This window comes from Rhineura floridana, chromosome 16 (assembly GCF_030035675.1).
Source record: "Rhineura floridana isolate rRhiFlo1 chromosome 16, rRhiFlo1.hap2, whole genome shotgun sequence".
Taxonomy (NCBI): Eukaryota; Metazoa; Chordata; class Lepidosauria; order Squamata; family Rhineuridae; genus Rhineura; species Rhineura floridana.
In genome coordinates this window covers 36,162,987-36,180,659 of record NC_084495.1, presented here as the reverse complement: position 1 = coordinate 36,180,659, position 17,673 = coordinate 36,162,987, and the positions used below count along the sequence as shown (strand labels likewise).

General features: G+C 48.1%; 1 protein-coding gene across 1 annotated transcript in view; it reads right to left on the bottom strand.

Annotated features, from left to right (window-relative positions):
• WDR44 (WD repeat domain 44) overlaps positions 1-7,776 on the bottom strand; it is a 40,182-nt gene extending 32,406 nt beyond the window's left edge. The window contains exon 1 of the mRNA XM_061598420.1: positions 7,571-7,776. Coding sequence (XP_061454404.1) covers positions 7,571-7,650 — 80 coding nt within the window. The 5' untranslated portion in view covers positions 7,651-7,776. The remainder of the gene's footprint in view (positions 1-7,570) is intronic.
• Positions 7,777-17,673: the final 9,897 nt, after the last annotated feature.

Here is a 17,673-nt window from a genome sequence, read left to right as displayed (position 1 = left end):
GCACCTCTCCCACATACCAAGCAGGTGCCCTGCCAGCCACTCCCCTGCCATCTCTACCTGTTCCTCGGGTCCCTCCTTGCCTTCCTGCCCCCTTCACAGTGTGTCATTTCCCCTGAATAGGCCCGAGTCCATCGCTCCAGCCTTGCCAGCCATGGGCACATTCGGAAGGTCCCACGACACAGCAATCTTGCTGACGCTGAGCACATCTGGGGAGGGACTGCAGCGCAGCAGCAGTGCGCAGGCTCTGCATGCAGAAGACCCCTGCGTGGGCTCCTGGAGAGCTGTTTCTGTGCTAGCCGGGGCTGATGGGAGCTGTGGTCCAAAGCAGCTGGAGGGCACCATGTTGGAGAAGGCTGGAATAGATAACCCTGGACTCTGTGGGCAAACAGTCTATCTGGATGGAAGGCAGCTCCCTGTGTCCACTGCCTGGGATCCCCATGCACGCAGGGGCTCTTTCATGGATGTACATATACCAATCTCCAACACACTAATGGCACACCCAGTTCTCCACGTGGGAATCCTTACACAGCCAAAACCATCTATACCCACGGGGGAGCCATCGGCGGGCTTGGAGGAACCCAAAGTTTTGCAGAATTACAAAAAGAACACAAAACCAGAAATAAACCGGGGGGGGGGGGAGGTTGCATGTGCTAAAAAACAGGCCAATAAAGACTGTGCATGCTCGCTGAGCATGGAATGTTGGCCAAAGGGGTGGGTGGTGGAAAGCCAGCAGGGAGGGGTAATGGAATGGCGTATCCTGGGAAAGGACATGGCTGGAACCCTAAACAACAGGCCCCAGTATGAGAATATTTAAAACACAATAAAACTAATAAAATAATTAATTAAGGCAGTGGTAGCTGATGGGAGACACCAGCGAGGATGATGAAGTTAGATGCAACTCCCTAGAACTATTGCTGATCTTAGACAATTCCAACTCTTGGTTATAGTCTTCTCTCACAGGAACCTGCCCCCCAATTTAAGATCCACATCAGGTCTCTCTTCCAGATGTCCCACTCCCAGGAGGGTATCAGGTGGCAAGGGGGGGAGACAGCCTTTTTGGGGGTGGCACCCCATTCGTATGTTCTTTGAGAGGGTACGGAGGAACACACACATCATTCAGAAGGCAGCGCAAGCCCTTTTTGGTCTCTGAGGCGGTAACAGTTTCACTGGCTTTTTATAGCCTTTACAGCATTGCCACAGAGTCTCATTGCTGCTGTTCTGATTTATACAAGTTTTATTGATCTCTGCTTTTGAAAGTTTAAAAATACCTTAAGTTATTTATTTTGTCCTTGTTGATGTTCTTTTCACAGACTGAGCGGTAATAAAAAATAAAAACAATTTGTGAGCCACTCTGAATGCTGTTTTTAGTCGCCGCTTCATTTGTCAGCCACTTTGGACAGTGATTGCAACAGAAAAGGAGCTTGCAAACGTCTTAAAGACATTTTAAAAAATGAATCTAAGAAAGCCAACGCTGAAACAGACGCAGACTGCACTCACAAGGGGCATGAACTTTTCACTGCTCTTACACCCACAACCCCAGTGATTTCCAGTGTGGTGTAATGGTTAGAGTGTTGAGCATGACCTGGGAGGTCAGGGTTTGAATGCCTACTCAGCCATGAAGCTCAGTGAGTGACCTTGGGCCAGTCACTATCTCTCAGCCTAACCTACCTCACAAGGTTGCTGTGAGGATAAAATGAAGAGGAGAAGAACCAGGTATGCCACCTTGAGCTTCTTGGAGGAAAAAGTGGGATATAAATGTAATAAATAATAAATATTCCACTACCACCCCTCCTGCCCCCAGTGTCACTTATTGTTAAAAGGAGCGGACAGAGGAGGAGACACCCCCCTTTCCTAAATACGAAAAACCTCACTCTTAATTTAGGAATGCAAAACTTCAAGGCCTTCTCAAAGTGCTATTTAGAATCCTTTTGCAGCCCAGTAACAATTATGTCATCTCTGTTTGACATTATGCAGTCAAGAATAAGAATAGTCAATTAATAGTTCTTTATAATCAACATGCAAATAGGAGGGGGAACCTGAAGCAGCCTCCCCCCCCCCACTCGAACGTATTAACAGCTTGCCATTGCTTTTTGTTTGGAAAAAAATTCTGAAACACAAGGAGACGGAGACCTTCCAAAAAAGCTGCTGCAGCAGCAGTTTTTAATCAGCAATACAAACAAGCTCGATGTACTTTATTAAACACAGAGTGTGAAATGTGAAATTTAAGAGCGATAACAGCCCTCCACTCTCCTCCACTCTCCGCTCTAGGCAACAGGCAGACTAAGAGACTTTAAAAGTGTTAACTGATCACTAACACTGCTGCTCTTAAGGTCACTTCTGCTCTCACCAAGGTGGCTACTTCCACATGACTACTCCAGCATTGCAAGTGGCTCCACAAATACTTTTTATCCTAGAAATAAACCATGAAAACATTTTACTTGCCTGCCTGTCCAGGCATACCTGTTTTAGGTAAGTTTGTGCCACACTGGCAACCTGAAAGCAGAAGAACCCACTTTATCCCATTTAGACACACCATACAAACCCAAAACTTGTTTGCCTGGTCACCTGGAGGTCATTCTCCCTCGTCATAAGCAACCAGGCTAGTGGCTGTTTACAAGCCTACAAGACTACTCCAAACAAAGACAACTGGAAAGTCTGCTTCTACCTTTTCTCCCAGGTATTCGATAGACTGAGATGATTATTTGTTTTTAATATGCTGCCAAACCTTCCTGTGGCTGCGTGGGGTGGGGGTGTTATTGTTTTGTTGTTATTGTTATGTTTTTATAGTCTGTTTTATTTGTTTCATTTTAACATTGTGTAAGCCACTTGGGAACCTTCAGGTATCAAGCAATTAAATGTAAATGTACTGCCTTCAAGTCGATTCCAACTTATGGCAACCTACGAATAGGGTTTTCATGAGGCTGAGAGGCAGTGACTGGCCCAAGGTCACCCAGAGAGCTTCATGGCTATGGGTGGATTCGAACCCTAGTCTCCCAGGTCCTAGTCCAACACCTTAACCACTACACCACACTGGCTCATATCAAGCGATTAATTCATTATAATTATAAGGACTAGAATCTTTACCTTTAGCCAATCTCCATCTCCTGGCCTATGGAGGGACATGCCTAGACACCTGACTATGCAATCAACTCCTAGAAGCCACTGCAGATCACCCACAAGGTCCTTCTCCCCTGAGTTGGCACACTTGCCATCAACCAATCACTGAAGACCATCTATAGCTCCTTCTGTCTTGGGAGGAAACAGGCTGGAATTGTCTGTGGCCACGACTCAGTAGCAGAGCACGTTTGGCATGCAGAAGGTCCCATGTTCACTCTCCAATCTCAGCATCTCCAAGAAGGTCTGGGAATGTCCCCTGTCTGAGTGCTTGAGAACCCTTCCAGTCTGCTTAATGCCTAGCTAGATATACTGGTGGTCTGACTCAACACAACACAGTTTCCTGTGTTCCGAAGGCTTTCAGATGAATGGAAGGGCTAAACTCTGCAGGTTGGTGTCTTTATCATTAACCAGCCTGAGTCCACTTACAGCTACTTATGCTCCACCCCCTTGCAGCAGCCTTCCCCAGCCTGGTGCCCCTCAACTCCCGTCAGCCCCAGCCACACAGATGATGGGATTTGTAGTCCAAAACACCTGCAGGGCATCAGGCTGGGGAAGTTGCTCCAGAGGGAAGAGCCTGGAAACTGCACTGTAGCATCAGCTGCCAGAAACCAGAACAGGCTGCCAGAACCCTCTTCGCTTGTCTCTAATATACCATACCTTTGTATCAATTGAAATTGTAAGATGCTTTGGTTGTAAGTCTGGGCTGAAAAGCAGGGCAGAAATATAATGAAGGAAGGAAGTTTAAGGTCTGCAACTAGTGAGAAGCGGCAAAGTGGAACAGTACAGGCAGTGACAGAATGGCTGCTGTACTTTGGAGCGTTATACCCAGAGCCCCCAGGAGAACATGAAGGCATCAAACCATTTTATCAGAAACAGAATGAAACCCGTTGCAGTTCACCCATGACGTTTCAGTCTGCATTCCTCACACACTTACACACACACACAGACATGCTACACTAAAACAGGTCAACGTTAGTATCTGAATTAGTATCTGAAGCGTAGGGGAACTTGTCACTTCCAACTCAATGAACCGGCCAAGAAACTTCCCGCTGCAATGTTTGCTACCTTCCCTAATCTTAAACGGCAATGGAAACTCTAAGCACCTCTATTACATTCTGCACCGATGCTTCCAAAACACAGCACAGCCTTCCCCAACCTGGTGCCCACCAGACATTTGGGACTCCAATTCCCATTAACCCCAGCCAGCAGTCAATGGTAAAGGATGATGGGAACTCTATTCCAAAACATCTTGAAGGCATCTTGTTGGGGAAGACTGATCTAGCACCTCTTGCTTTAAATGGTGCAAGCAATGGAAGCATTTTTCCCTAACAGAGAAACAAGAGGCCAGAAGTAAGCCAAAGAACTGCATCTCTGCAGAATGTGGCCAATCTGTTGCACGGCCACTGGTAAGTTGCAAAGGTGAACTGTGACAGTTGTTTCTAACCTGAGAAGAGAGCCTACACTTTTCCCCCTGGCCTTTGACATCTTATGCGCCTCTTTACATCGGCCTTTGACACCTGAGATATACATTTGCAGGACCCAACCTGTACCTGTGACTGTAATTTGTTTCAAACTGTGTTTAATATTGAATTTTAAATTGTTGTATGCCACGCTGGGACCTGCTGGTGAAGGGCAGGTGAGAAATCAAACAAATATACTCAGAGTAATTCATTGCAGCAAGGGTTGGCTCAATAAAAATGCAGGAAGGGGCGTGTTTTGTGTGTAAAAATGCAACTAGTTGCTGGGCTTTACATTTCTTTTTTTTAATGAACTCCTTCATTAGAATAGAAAGCTGCTGATCTCAGGGTTTTCCCCACAAGGGAGATCTGATTCATGGAAGTGAATGTGAATCATTCCCTCCTCAGAGATGCCATTGAGGCACCTGATGGGAGAGTCTAGAAGCAGGCGACAGCAGCAGCAAATTAGAAGCGTGTTTACACAGCTTGGAGCATTCAGAACATTGCCAACCTTCCTCCTGAGACAGTCTAGCTGCGTGCAACATGCATCTCTCCCTCACCCACCCACCCCGCCGCTAGAGCCAGTCGCTCCGATCCAAGCCAGCTGCAGACAGAGAAACTCATGCAAACCACAGCACCTCAGACACACAGAGCAATCCAGCTGTCAGGCGGCTGAGCACGCGGCTCTCGTTCGTTATGTACCAAAGTATCACGGCCCCTTTTGGTGGCACAGCAACACAAACGGGAGGCTTTCTGGCCCAACCCTTCTCTTGCAACTGACGTGCTCAAAAATGGAGAAGGGAGATGGAGAATTTGTGGTTGTTTTTCCTGAGTTCCAGAAGACAGCAAGCAACAAGGACTGGCATGCCATAAAATAGTGGGCTGCTCGCTTGGACCAACTGGCTGCCGTCCCCTTAACCACAGCAAAGGAAAATGGGAATCCTTAGCGGCTGCTCAGATCTGCAAGGGGGAGGGCACACAGAGAGAGAAGGTTGAAAAAGCAGAGAGACAGAAGCAGAGTAAGGGCAAGGGAGAAAAGGAAGTGCAAGTGCCAGTCCCTGGGCCATGGACCAGGCTGGAGGCAAGTCTGCCCTGCCCACAAAATGGCCTTGAAATGAATCCAGGGGGGAAAGGGCCGGTGGCTAGACGGAAGGGAGATGGGCGACCGGGGTGGGACAGAATCCCAAGGGGAGAATGGAAGGGGAGAATGGGTCAACAGAATGCTGGGATGTCAGCAGAAGCAGCGATGGCCACAACGCGGAGGTGGCGGAGAGTTAGAAAGCAAGCAGCGGTGACGCAGGACACTTGGGGGGAAAGAGCAAAGCCATGCAAGAGAAGGCGGCTGACTTTACCCATTCAACAGCCAGACCTACCTGGTTTCCATTTGCCTGACATGATGGTTCACATACCATTACAAGGGGAAAGTCATTCATTCATTATACTTCTATCCCACCTTTCCTCCAATGAGCTTGTGGCCTACATGGTTCTCCTCCAGCTCCATTTTATCCTAAAAACAATCCTGTGTGGTAGGTCAGCTGGGAGTCTGTGACTGGCCCAAGGTCACCCAGCAACCTTCATGGGTGAGTGGAGATTTGAACCCTGGTCTCCCAGGTCTTGGTCCAACCCTCTAACCACTATACCACTAATGGTGCAGTTCACACTTCACACATTTGATAGAGAGAGCTAAGAACAAAAAGGTTGGGAAGCTGGAATGAGGCTATGCCAGGAAACGAGTGGGAGCCAGGAGAACGACCTGGGTGGCACAGAAGGAAGAAGATGTGGACTGAGGGGCTGGGCAGGGAGGGAGACAGAGCGGATAAAGGGGCTCAGGCCAGCTGGGGCAAGAGACTTCTGAATGTTTACCGCTTGATTGATTGATTGATTGTATTTATATACCGCCCCATAGCAGAAACTCTCTGGGCAGTTTACAATAAATAAAAACATTAAAACAAATATACAAATTTAAAAACACATCTTTTAAAAACAATTTAAAACACAATTTTAAACAATTTGGGTTTTTAAAGTTGTATTCTAGAAGGAAATGGCTTAAAATGCAGGGAAGGAAAAGCAGAGCATCAGGAGTAAGAGGTGGCCGGCCCCAGCAGCTACAGGAGGTCTGGTGATCCACCTAAACCACAGCTACAGTTGAACTCTATTTATTTATTTATGGCCATTTTAAAAAATTGGGTTTTATGATGACAATGTTATTTGCGGTGGGCTGAGGATGCTGAGAATCGGTGTGAACAAAAATAAATAGGAGGGGGAAGAAGAGAAGGGGATATGAAGGGGAGGAGGGGGGCAAAGGAGGGTAGGAGAGGATGGAGAAGAAAGGGAAGGATGCAAAAAGGAACGAAAGAGAAGAAGAGTGAAAGGAAGGGAGAACGGCTCTAAATGAATAAATGGGTAGGGGAAAGGAGACAGGCGAGCTGGTCAGCAGTGAGCCACTGAGGCCAATCTGGATTCGAGTCTACATTCAAGGTTGCCTGATGCACATACCCCCTTTAAGTTCCAATATTAAAAAAAATAGGCTGGAAAAAGCAGAGAGGAGGCGGTGGCCAGGGCTGGCCGTTCAGGCGCAGCACCTGAGTCCCATCCGAAGCAAGTCTCCAATTCGGGTTATGCTTGCTTTGGGGGCGTACCGTACACTCTCGTCACCCTCTTCCTGCTGCAGGAAAAAGAAGGAGGCGGGGACAATAACAGCTGGCGAGCTAGCGAAGAGGACCCAGCGGTTCGGTGCAATCCGGATTAAAAGGCGTCAGTCCGGAGTCACCTTGCCTTGGTGCGTGCGCGCTCTGCCCTGTCGCTCTGCTCTGTTTACCCCACCCTCTCTCCTGCGGCTGGGAGAATTGACGGGATGGGCAGCCTCTTAATCCGAATTAAGGCTTTGATCCGGAGTCGATCCGGATTGGGCGTGTATGTGTATATATATATATATATATATATATATATATGAGAGAATCTCCTTCCGTTCCTCCCTCCTTTCCGGGCTGACTCACGGCGAGGGTGTCCCTCCGTGCTGGGCGACGTCCTCGGGCGCGTCGTAGAAGAGCTCCTCGGTGTCGGAGTCGGACGCCATCCAGGCGAGCAGAGCGGACGGAGCCGCGAGCGGCAAAAGCGGCGGCGGCGGCGAGCACCAACCGGGCCGGGCAGGGCCGCGCGCCAAGTCTCGCGAGAGGTGCGGGAGGGGGTGTGGCCTGGACGGCTTGTGCGAAGCGCATCGGGAGCACAGCCCTATAGAGGCACAAGCGAAAACGAAAAGTGGGAGTTACATGCGGCGGTCACTTCCGGTTTCCTCTCTAACGCCGCCATATGCGTGGCAGGCGGAAAGGCAGCGGCGGTGGTGGGTGGAATTTTCTATGTTTCTCTTATAGCATGCCCGTGTAACATCTGAGTCGGGAGAGGCCGTGCAAGCCCTGGACCGCTGCCTAGACTTGGTGGTGGGCTGGATGAGGACCAATAAACTGACTGAATCCTAGCCAGACGGAGACACTGTGGGTTGGTGGTCCCCGAGTTCAGAGAATTGGTCAGTTGCCTGCTTTGGGTGGGGGTCGTACTCCCTCGGCAAGAGCAGGTCCGTAGTCTGGGGGTGCTCCTGGATCCGTTTTTGTCGCTAGAGGCTCAGGTGACATCCGTGGCAAGAGACAGGAATTTTTACATTCACGCACACGCATTCCTTCATCTTCATGCAGGCAAACGAACAAGAGGCATCAGTATAGTTCAGAGGCACAGCCCAGCCAGGCAAACCCCCTCCACCTGGCATGGGGAGGTGGGTGATGGCTTAGGAGTAGCGGTGGCCTTCAGAGAGTCCCAAGGCCCACATGGAGAGGCCTGGGGGCCTGCATTTGGCCCCCAGTCCAGAGGTTCCCTATTTCTGCTTCCAGATTGTCTCTCTCTCTCTACTGGCACGCACACTGAATGGAAAACCCAACATTGCACTGAGTCTGTGACAGTCATTGGGGGGCTCCCTTGCTCGGCTTCATTTTCTCTATGCTTTGTTGTATGTAGGAAGTTGGTGACTTCTCACAGTGGCAGCTAATTTGCACGAGCCACTTTTTTATTAATGCAAAATGAAAAAGTCCATTGCCTGTGCTAATTCATGCTCCCTCCTGAATAAGCACAGAGGTCACTGCATTTGCATAGTGTCACATCTTGCAAACTAGGACTGTGACCTTGAGCATGCCTGCTAGTAGTTAAGCAAGCCCCAATGAACAGGGTGGGACTTCTGAATAAGCATGCTTAGGATGAGGTTGCAATCTCTCTCTCTCTCTCTCTCTCAGCAGGTGTGGCACAGTCTATAAGGATGTTCTTAAAAGCACAGTAAGAAGGCATCAGCCAAGTAATAATTAAAATGGGCAAATCTGTTGGGAAATTTCCCAGTTAAAAATCATATTTAAAAGCCCCCATCTTGCCCCACTCCTAGCTGGGCCCACTTCCAGACTGTCACTGTTTTGCATATATGATTTGATCATGCACTGGCAAATTTAGGTTGCGTCATTAAAGTGGACTTGGCACTTTGGTGCAACAAACCCAGTTCAAAAAAAAAAATAAAGCTGGAGGTGGGGAGGAGGGATGAACAGATTTTTTTTGTGTTTAAAAAAAGCAACAGGAACAAGCATTTGAAAGTGTGGGACAACAGCAACACTGAGCAACCTTTTATAATCTCAGCGCAAACAAATCAGCGAATGCTCAGTAAACAGGTTGTCTGGAAGAGCCCCGGGATGCACACAAGGCAGCCAAGGCCTGGTTTCAAAACTCCCAAATACTTCAGAAAGTGGTTTACACACACAGGTGGGGTTGCATTCCTCCGGAAAGACAAAGCGTACCATTTTGGAGTCCTGGACTATGCTAGCTGGGGAAGCTCAGGTGGAAATGGTGGCCAGAACTGCTTTTTGCTGGCTAAAGCTGGTTATGCCACCTGTGATGCTATCTGGAGAGGTCAGACAGACCTTGTCTCAGTTAGCCATTCACTAATTGTGTCCAGGCTGGACTACTGTAATGTTCCCTTCATGGGGCTGCCCGTAACATCAGTTCAGAAACTTCGGCTGGTGCACAATGCAGCCACTTCAGTGCTCTAGGCCATGGGTGAGGAACCCCGGGCCTGAAGGCCAAATGCGGCCCTCCAGGCAACTCTGTCCGGCCCACGGAACTCTCCCCCAGGCCACCCCCTACAAATACCTATTAAAGACTGATGAAGCAGACTCTGGTCCCTAAAGTTTATGCTATGGATATGTTACACTAACTTTGTCAGTCTTTTAGGTGTCACAAAACTTCGTATTTGTTGTCGCCTCGAGTGAAATGTCATCCATTCCTACTCATAAATTTTAAGTGCACAGAGCCATCTAGTGGTGCAAGCTTTCTTTCACCAGTTTCCAGAGGAATCGGCATGCGAGTCTCTTGCAGCAAAAACAACTGAGAGTCAACAACTGAAGACAAACATATTTAGTATGGCATCAGCCTGCCTCATCCAACCAGGCACCTTCCAGGTGTTTTGAACTACAACTCTCATAAGCCCCAGCATCCTATGGTCATACTATTTGCAGGGCAACTTCTAGAGGGCAACAAGTTGTGCAGGAGGCGGGGCTGGATAAGCTTTTGTGACTTCAGTACATTTCAGCTGTGTATGCATTACCAGCTTAAAACATAGCTAGGTCATTCTTTTTTCTCAATTTGGATCGAAGCTGGTTTGGGGAAAAAAGCATCAAAATGCAGTATTTCATAAGAAATGACTGGATAGCTATGCATTGTGGCTGATGTTGCGTGTGAGTGGCTTTCCAAACTAACAGTGAAAGCGCACTGGATGAAGACTAAATGGGAGTGTGTACACAGCCAAAATCTGTTGCATGAAGTGTTTGAGTTACATTTGTGTATACTTGTGTGTAAATATCACACACATATACCCCCCCCAACTCAAGATATCTGTGTTATCAGTATGGTGGACAGATTTAAGATGGTCAGTCCCCGGAGACTTATGGAATCCACTGGATTCCTGAATGCCTTGAGGGATTTCCCAGTAGATAGAGCAAGTGACCCTGTTCAAGCCCTTGGCACACTGTGGAACAAAGAGGCGCACCAGGTTGCCCCTGACTGTCTTTTCCGGCATTGTGGAGCCCAGTTTGCATACTGGTACACCAGCGAACTAATTAATATGTTTTAGAAGGTGTTTTGTTTGAATATATTTTAATGTCAGTGTTTCAGTGTTTTTGTTTGCCACCCTGTACCCCTACTGGGAGGAAGGGTGGGATATGCATTTTAATAACAACAACTGGTGGTTTGTTTGATTTTTGTGAATGGCCATTGTTAAACTTATCACCATCTGTACTCTTCTGCATTTCCTTCTGACCTCACTGTTTACAGTCCTCTACCCAACCAAGTGTATATATACCTCGAACTCAGAATGACATTTCATGCATCTGATAGGCCCTTTCCAACTCTATGATTCTGTGAAGCGAAGACAGTGTTTACAAAAATGCATATGTTTGGGGAAAGTGTGCATAAAAATGAATATATGAGTGAAAATAAGATACAGAAATGCATTATATGACCAGAACTTGCTTGCAAAAATGAGTACAGTAGCCAAAGCTCCCTACAAAAATGTGTTTATTAGGAGAAATTAACACTAAAATACTGGAGAATTTTCATCAGGATTTTTTTTAAAATGCAAATTGGTGCAGAAATGTGGAAAACTGAATTTAAGACTGGAAAAATGAGAAAAGGAAAGAACCGAAATGGACAGAACTTTCCATCCCTGCATTATGCACACAAAACTGTGCCCAGATCAGTTGAACTATGCATTTTTATTTACATACAGGCAGAAGTCCACAGCAGATCAGCTTCCTTGTGCTTTTTGCTCACTGTGCCACTAGGGGGAGCTGTCCTTTTGCTTACCCCGTTTCCCATGGATTGGGGGTCATCATAATGCAGGCAGAGCAGTCTTGTTTAAAATGTCACTTGCTAGGATTCCTGCTGTAGGTGACATGTCTCCCCTGAGCCAGAAATCACTCCTCAGTCAACCCCACCCCATATTTATTTTTATTTATTTATTTGTTAGATTTCTATCCTCCCAGTTGGAGGGAGTTCAAAGCCTCTCAGCCTGACCTACTGTGCAAGGATGTCGTGAGGATAAAAAGGTGGGGGAAAGAGAACAGTGCATGCTGCCTTAAACTCCAAGGAGGAAATGTGGGGTGCAAAGGCAATAAATATCAAGCCCCAGAAAAACATCTCCTTTGTTTTCCCAGCAATTGCTTATACGTGGGACTATGCATCTAATCTGGTTTAGTGGTGCAGTAGAAAAGGAAAGGGAAGACCCACTCACAATTGCCAGTGCAGTTTATTTTTATTTACTTATTATTCCATTTAGATCCCACCTTCCCTCCAAGGATCCCGAGGTGGCACACCAACATGGTTCTCCCCCTCCACATCTTATCCTCACAACAACCTTGTGAGGTAGGTTAGGCTGAGAGAGAGTGACTGGCCGACAGTCACCCAAAGAGCTTTGTGGCCAAGTGTGCGTTTGAACCCTGGTCTCCCAGGTCCTAGTCTGACACACCAACCACTATTCGAGACAGGCTCAGAAGCCCAGCACCACTCATTTATTTATTTATTTATTTTATTAATTAAATTTCTATACCGCCCCATAGACGAAGCTGTCTGGGCGGTTCACAACAAATAAACATCTGAAATACAAGTAAAAAGCCACATATAACACAAGTTAAAAATGAATTAATTAAAACAAAAAATATAAACATAATTAAACACATAACTAACTGCAAAACTCAATACTAAAATATTAAGATGTTAAGATGTAAAATTAGTAAGAATGTTAAAGCGTTAAGATAATTAAAATGTCAACATATTAAATAATTTAGATGTTTAAAATGTTTAAAATGCCTGGGAGAAGAGGAAGGTTTTTACCTGTCGCCGAAAAGATAGTAATGTTGGCGCCAGGCGAACCTCATCAGGAAGGGCATTCCATAGTTCGGGGGCCACCACTGAAAAGGCCCTCTTTCTCGTTGTCACCCTCCGGGCTTCTCTCTGAGTAGACACCCGGAGGAGGGCCTTTGATGTTGAGCGGAGCGTACGGGTAGGTTCATATCGGGAGAGGCGTTCCATCAGGTATTGTGGTCCCAAGCCGTGTAAGGCTTTATAAGTTAAAACCAGCACCTTGAATCGGGCCCGGAAACATATCGGCAGCCAGTGTAGGTGGGCCAGAATCTGTGTTATATGTTCAGACCACTTGGTCCCTGTTAACAGTCTGGCTGCCGCATTTTGCACAAGCTGTAGTTTCCGAACCATCTTCAAAGGCAGCCCCACGTAGAGTGCATTGCAGTAGTCCAGTTTAGAGGTTACCAGTGCATGGACAACTGAAGCAAGGTTTTCCCTGTCCAGATAAGGGCGTAGTTGGGCCACCAGCCGAAGTTGGTAAAAAGCACTCCGTGCCACCGAGGCTACCTGTGCCTCTAGTGACAGGGATGGTTCTAAAAGAACTCCCAAGCTACGGACCTGTTCCTTCAGGGGGAGTGCAACACCATCCAGGACAGGTTGAACATCCACCATCTGATCAGGAGAACCAGCTACTAACAGCATCTCAGTCTTGTCTGGATTGAGCCTCAATTTATTCGCTCTCATCCAGTCCATTATCGCAGCCAGGCATCAGTTCAGCACCTTGACAGCCTCACCTGAAAAAGATGAACAGGAGAAGTAGAGCTGCGTGTCGTCAGCATACTGATGGCATCGCACTCCAAAACTCCTGATGACGGCACCCAGCGGCTTCATGTAGATGTTAAAAAGCATGGGGGATAGCACTGACCCCTGCAGAACTCCATATTGGAGAGCCCAGAGTGTCGAGCAAAACTCCCCAAGCACTACCTTCTGGAGACGACCTGCCAAGTAGGAGCAGAACCACTGCCAAGCAGTACCTCCAACTCCCAGATCAGCGAGTCTCCCCAGAAGGATACCATGGTCGATGGTATCAAAAGCCGCTGAGAGATCAAGGAGAATCAGGGCGACCAAGGCTGTCTCCGTGCCAAAACCGGGCCTGAAACCCGATTGAAGTGGATCCAGATAATCGGTTTCATCCAAGAGCATCTGGAGCTGGTCCGCAACCACTCTTTCTAGGACCTTGCCCAGGAATGGGATATTTGCTACCGGCCTGTAATTGTTAAAATTTTCTGGGTCCAGGGAAGATTTCTTCAGAAGTGGTCTCACCACTGCCGCTTTCAGGCAGCCAGGGACCACTCCCTGTCGTAATGAGGCATTAATCACTTCCCTGGCCCAGCCGGCAGTTCCAACCCTGCTAGCTTTTATTAGCCAGGAGGGGCAAGGGTCCAACACAGAAGTGGTTGCACTCACCTGTCCAAGCACCTTGTCAACGTCCTCGAGCTGCACCAATTGAAACTCATCCAAAAAATCATGACCAGACTGTACTCCAGATACCTCATTTGATTCCACTGCTATAACATTGGAGTCCAAGTCCTGACGGATGCAAGAGATTTTATCCTGGAAGTGCCTAGCAAATTCATTACAACGGGCTTCAGATGGATCTATCATGTCCCTCATGAGTGTGTTTTCAAATAAAGGTGGCAATATTTCCATCTTCCATGCTATTTTTGCTCCCCTTGCTGCCCCCCTCTTCTTCCTTTTAGGACTCTGGCACCCCGTGGAGACTGGTGGCTCTGATGTTGGTGAGTCCGCTCCGGGTTTTTGCCCACACTTTCAAGGAGCTGAAGCACCTTGGACAGCTCCTTGAAAGTTTAGGCGAAAACCCGGAGCGGATTCCACTGACCCGCTCACAGCGGAGCCACCAGTTGCCACTGATGGGCATGGAACAGAGTAATCCCGCAAGGGTCAAGGCTGTGTGAGCCAGGAGCCACAGGAGAAGCCAGAAGTCAGGACTGAAGGCCAACCCAAAGGGGGCAGGAACACAACAGTGCCCAGGTAGACCTGGTTGTTCCAGCAAGGCTTGGCTGGAACAGGAAGCCTTTTATACTCCTCCCTGCCCAGGATGATCCAATGACCAGCCTGGGTGGGCGGAGTCAGACCGGCGCCGGAAGGCACTTCATTGAGAAGGAGCCACCTGCACCTTACTATGTCACACGGGAGATCCTGCACACTGATCTGGAAGCTCGTTTTGATAAGAAGGATGTGGGGAGAGGAATGAATATGGCCCCCTGGAGAGTAGCTAATAAGGCTGGCCTGAGTCCTCCTAGTGCAGTTGTGGGGAGCCTTTGGCCTTCCGGATGTTGCTGAACTACAACTCCCATCATCCCTGGCTATTGGGGCCATGCTTGCTGGGGCTGGTGGGAGTTCAGCAACATCTGGAGGGCCAAAGGTTCCCCACACCTGTTCTAGTGCAATGCTGAGAAACCCGTGGCCCGTCAAATCCATTTCTGATCATCCACAGCCAGCATGGTCAAAGGTCAGGGATGATGGGACCTGAAGATCCAGCAAATGTCTGGAGGGCTGCAAGTTCCCTCCATCCCTGTTTTAGTGGCTGCAGCACCCTGCAATAAAAAAATATAAAGGGGGGTCAGCTTTGATTTGCAACTCCGTACTGGCCCTCAAGATGCAGAGGGAGCAATCTCCTTCTGACTCATCATGGGGCCAGCAGCCTGAGATGCAAGCAACTCAGTCTGGCCCACAAGTGTGGAGTTTCTTCATCCCTCTGACTGAAGCTGGCCGGCATCCCAGCTTGCCTCTCCAGCTGCTCATTTACAGCAGATGTTAGGAAAGAAGTCCAAATGGCAATAGATTGTGAAGGATGCAGCTGGGTCTCGGCCTATTGAAATGCAAACTGGGCGGTCATCTCGGCCACTTCCACCCCACTTCCTGTATACACCCAATCTGGACGCTTCTGGCTTCCTCCTTTTGTAATCTCTTTGCCCTGTAGGGCAACCCTGATTGGCTCAGCGGAGGGATTTAGCCAACACTTGGAACAACAACAGCCTCAAACTGACCAAGAGCACAGCCGCAGCTGCAGCAAGGAATTTGCCCGAGAGACTCTCTAGGTTGCACACCCGGACAGCAATGGCTTTCTCTCACTCTCCCTTTCTGATATTTCGGCTCTCTTGGTATAGACGTGTAAAAATAGCACACACAGACATATAGTAGCTATTTCGAAATCCCCTCTAGCAAGCCGGAAGAGGCTAGATGGGGGGTGGGGAGTATCTCCTTCCCACTCCCCAGGAGCCTACACAGTACTTAGGGATGGGACCTGTCAATTTTGGTCTGTTTCAGCACTCCACATTTCCACATCAGTTTGCGTTTTTTTAAAAGACCTCATGAAAATCCATCAGTGTTTTTTGCACATTTTTCCTAATATGTATACATTTTTGCAAGCAATGTTCCCTCACATAATGCATTCCTGTATTTTATTTTCACTAACATAGGCATTCTTGAGCACATTTTACCTAGTAACCAACTTTTTGTACACACCGCTTGGCTGGAAAACTGCATTGCAAAACGAGGCGAGGTGCCACATCCAAAGGATACCTGTGTTTAAGTCGTCATACCGTTAAAGGAAATGTGAACAAATTAAGTTCACCTTGAGATGCGAACTGAACAGAATTCCTCCCCCATCCAAGTGTCTGAAGCTGTGGTGCACTGTGCTGATCCCACAGAGGAGCCGATGACGCAAGGACAGTGCCAAGCAAGCAGCGTGCTCCAGCGAGGGCTAGTGGGGAACTGAGGCCTTTTGACCCTCTGCCTCCAACCCACCCTCCTAGTCTGTGCCCCCTTTTTGGAGAATTGGACAATGGAAATGGACTGCCTTCAAGCTGATCCCGACTTATGGCGACCCTATGAATAGGGTTTTTGTGGTAAGTGGTATTCAGAGGGGTTTTTACCATTGCCTCCCTCTGAGGCTGAGAGGCAGTGACTGGCCCAAGGTCACCCAGTGAGCTTCATGGCTGTGTGGGGATTCGAACCCTGGCCTCCCAGGTCATACTCCAGCACTCTAACGACTACACTCTTAAAGGGCCAACTGTCTGGCCTAAATACGAGCACTTCTCCTGTGCTCGATGGCCTCCTGCTTGCACGTTCCCTGTGCCATTGTAGTGGCGCGATGACATGTGAAGCACTCCATTCCTCAGACCGGAGGGAAGGTGCCCTTAAGGGTCCACTTCTACAGGTCCTAGTGCTGTGGCATCTGATTCCTCAGGCTCCTGAGTACCAGCCTTGCCTGCAGCCTGAACCACAGGGACACAGGAACGTGCCTTATACTGAATCAGGCCCTTGGTCCATCCAGCTTAGTATTGTCTGCAGTGACTGGCAGCAGTTGTTCTAGGGGTTCAGGCTGTATTTCCTCCCAGCCTCCGTGGAGATGCTGGGGATTGAACTTGGGACGTACTTACTAATCACACTCCACTGATTATTTCAATCCCAGAGCGGGGGATTGAATGAAATAATAAAGCAGCCATAAAAACATACAGTGGAGGAAAAGATATCAATATACCAATAAACTTAAGTCCAATAAATAACATAAACATATTAACAACTCGGTCATAAAACAATCGCAGCTAAAGAGCAGCGAGGAGAGCAATCCAATACTTCCAGTTTAACCACATACCCGGGTAAAGGAAAGAGCTTTAAGCAATCCACAACAGGAAAGAGAAAAAGGCCGGCCTTTTGTCTCTCGTTGGACATTTTGAAACTCCAGTAGCCCAGCCTTAAAAGGTCTCTGGTATCCTAACTGTCCTCTGCTCCAGGAGAATGAGGGATCAAGAGATTGGTGCCCTGTACTCATTAATGGGCCTCTCCCAGCCAGCAGGTTATGGTGACTCAGCCCTAGTTGGAGGGCGGAGGGGAGCGGCACAGAGAGGAATAAAAAGAGGCATTGTCCACTCACCCATTTATGAGCACTGGAAAGGAATGCAAGCCTGTGCTTGAGCAGGAAACAATTAAAGAATTGCTCTCGCTCACTCGCTCTCGCTCTCTGTTGAACCTAGACCCAAGTCCAGTACTGACCACCAACCCTACATCAGCCTCTCTTGTTGTTAGGAGGCCGACAAAATCAAAAACCACAAACAGAAACAAGAATTTCAGGCCAGTGGAATCCATCCTCCTCCCTTTCCCCCACAACCTTGTGGAAAGGTCACAAAAAGCC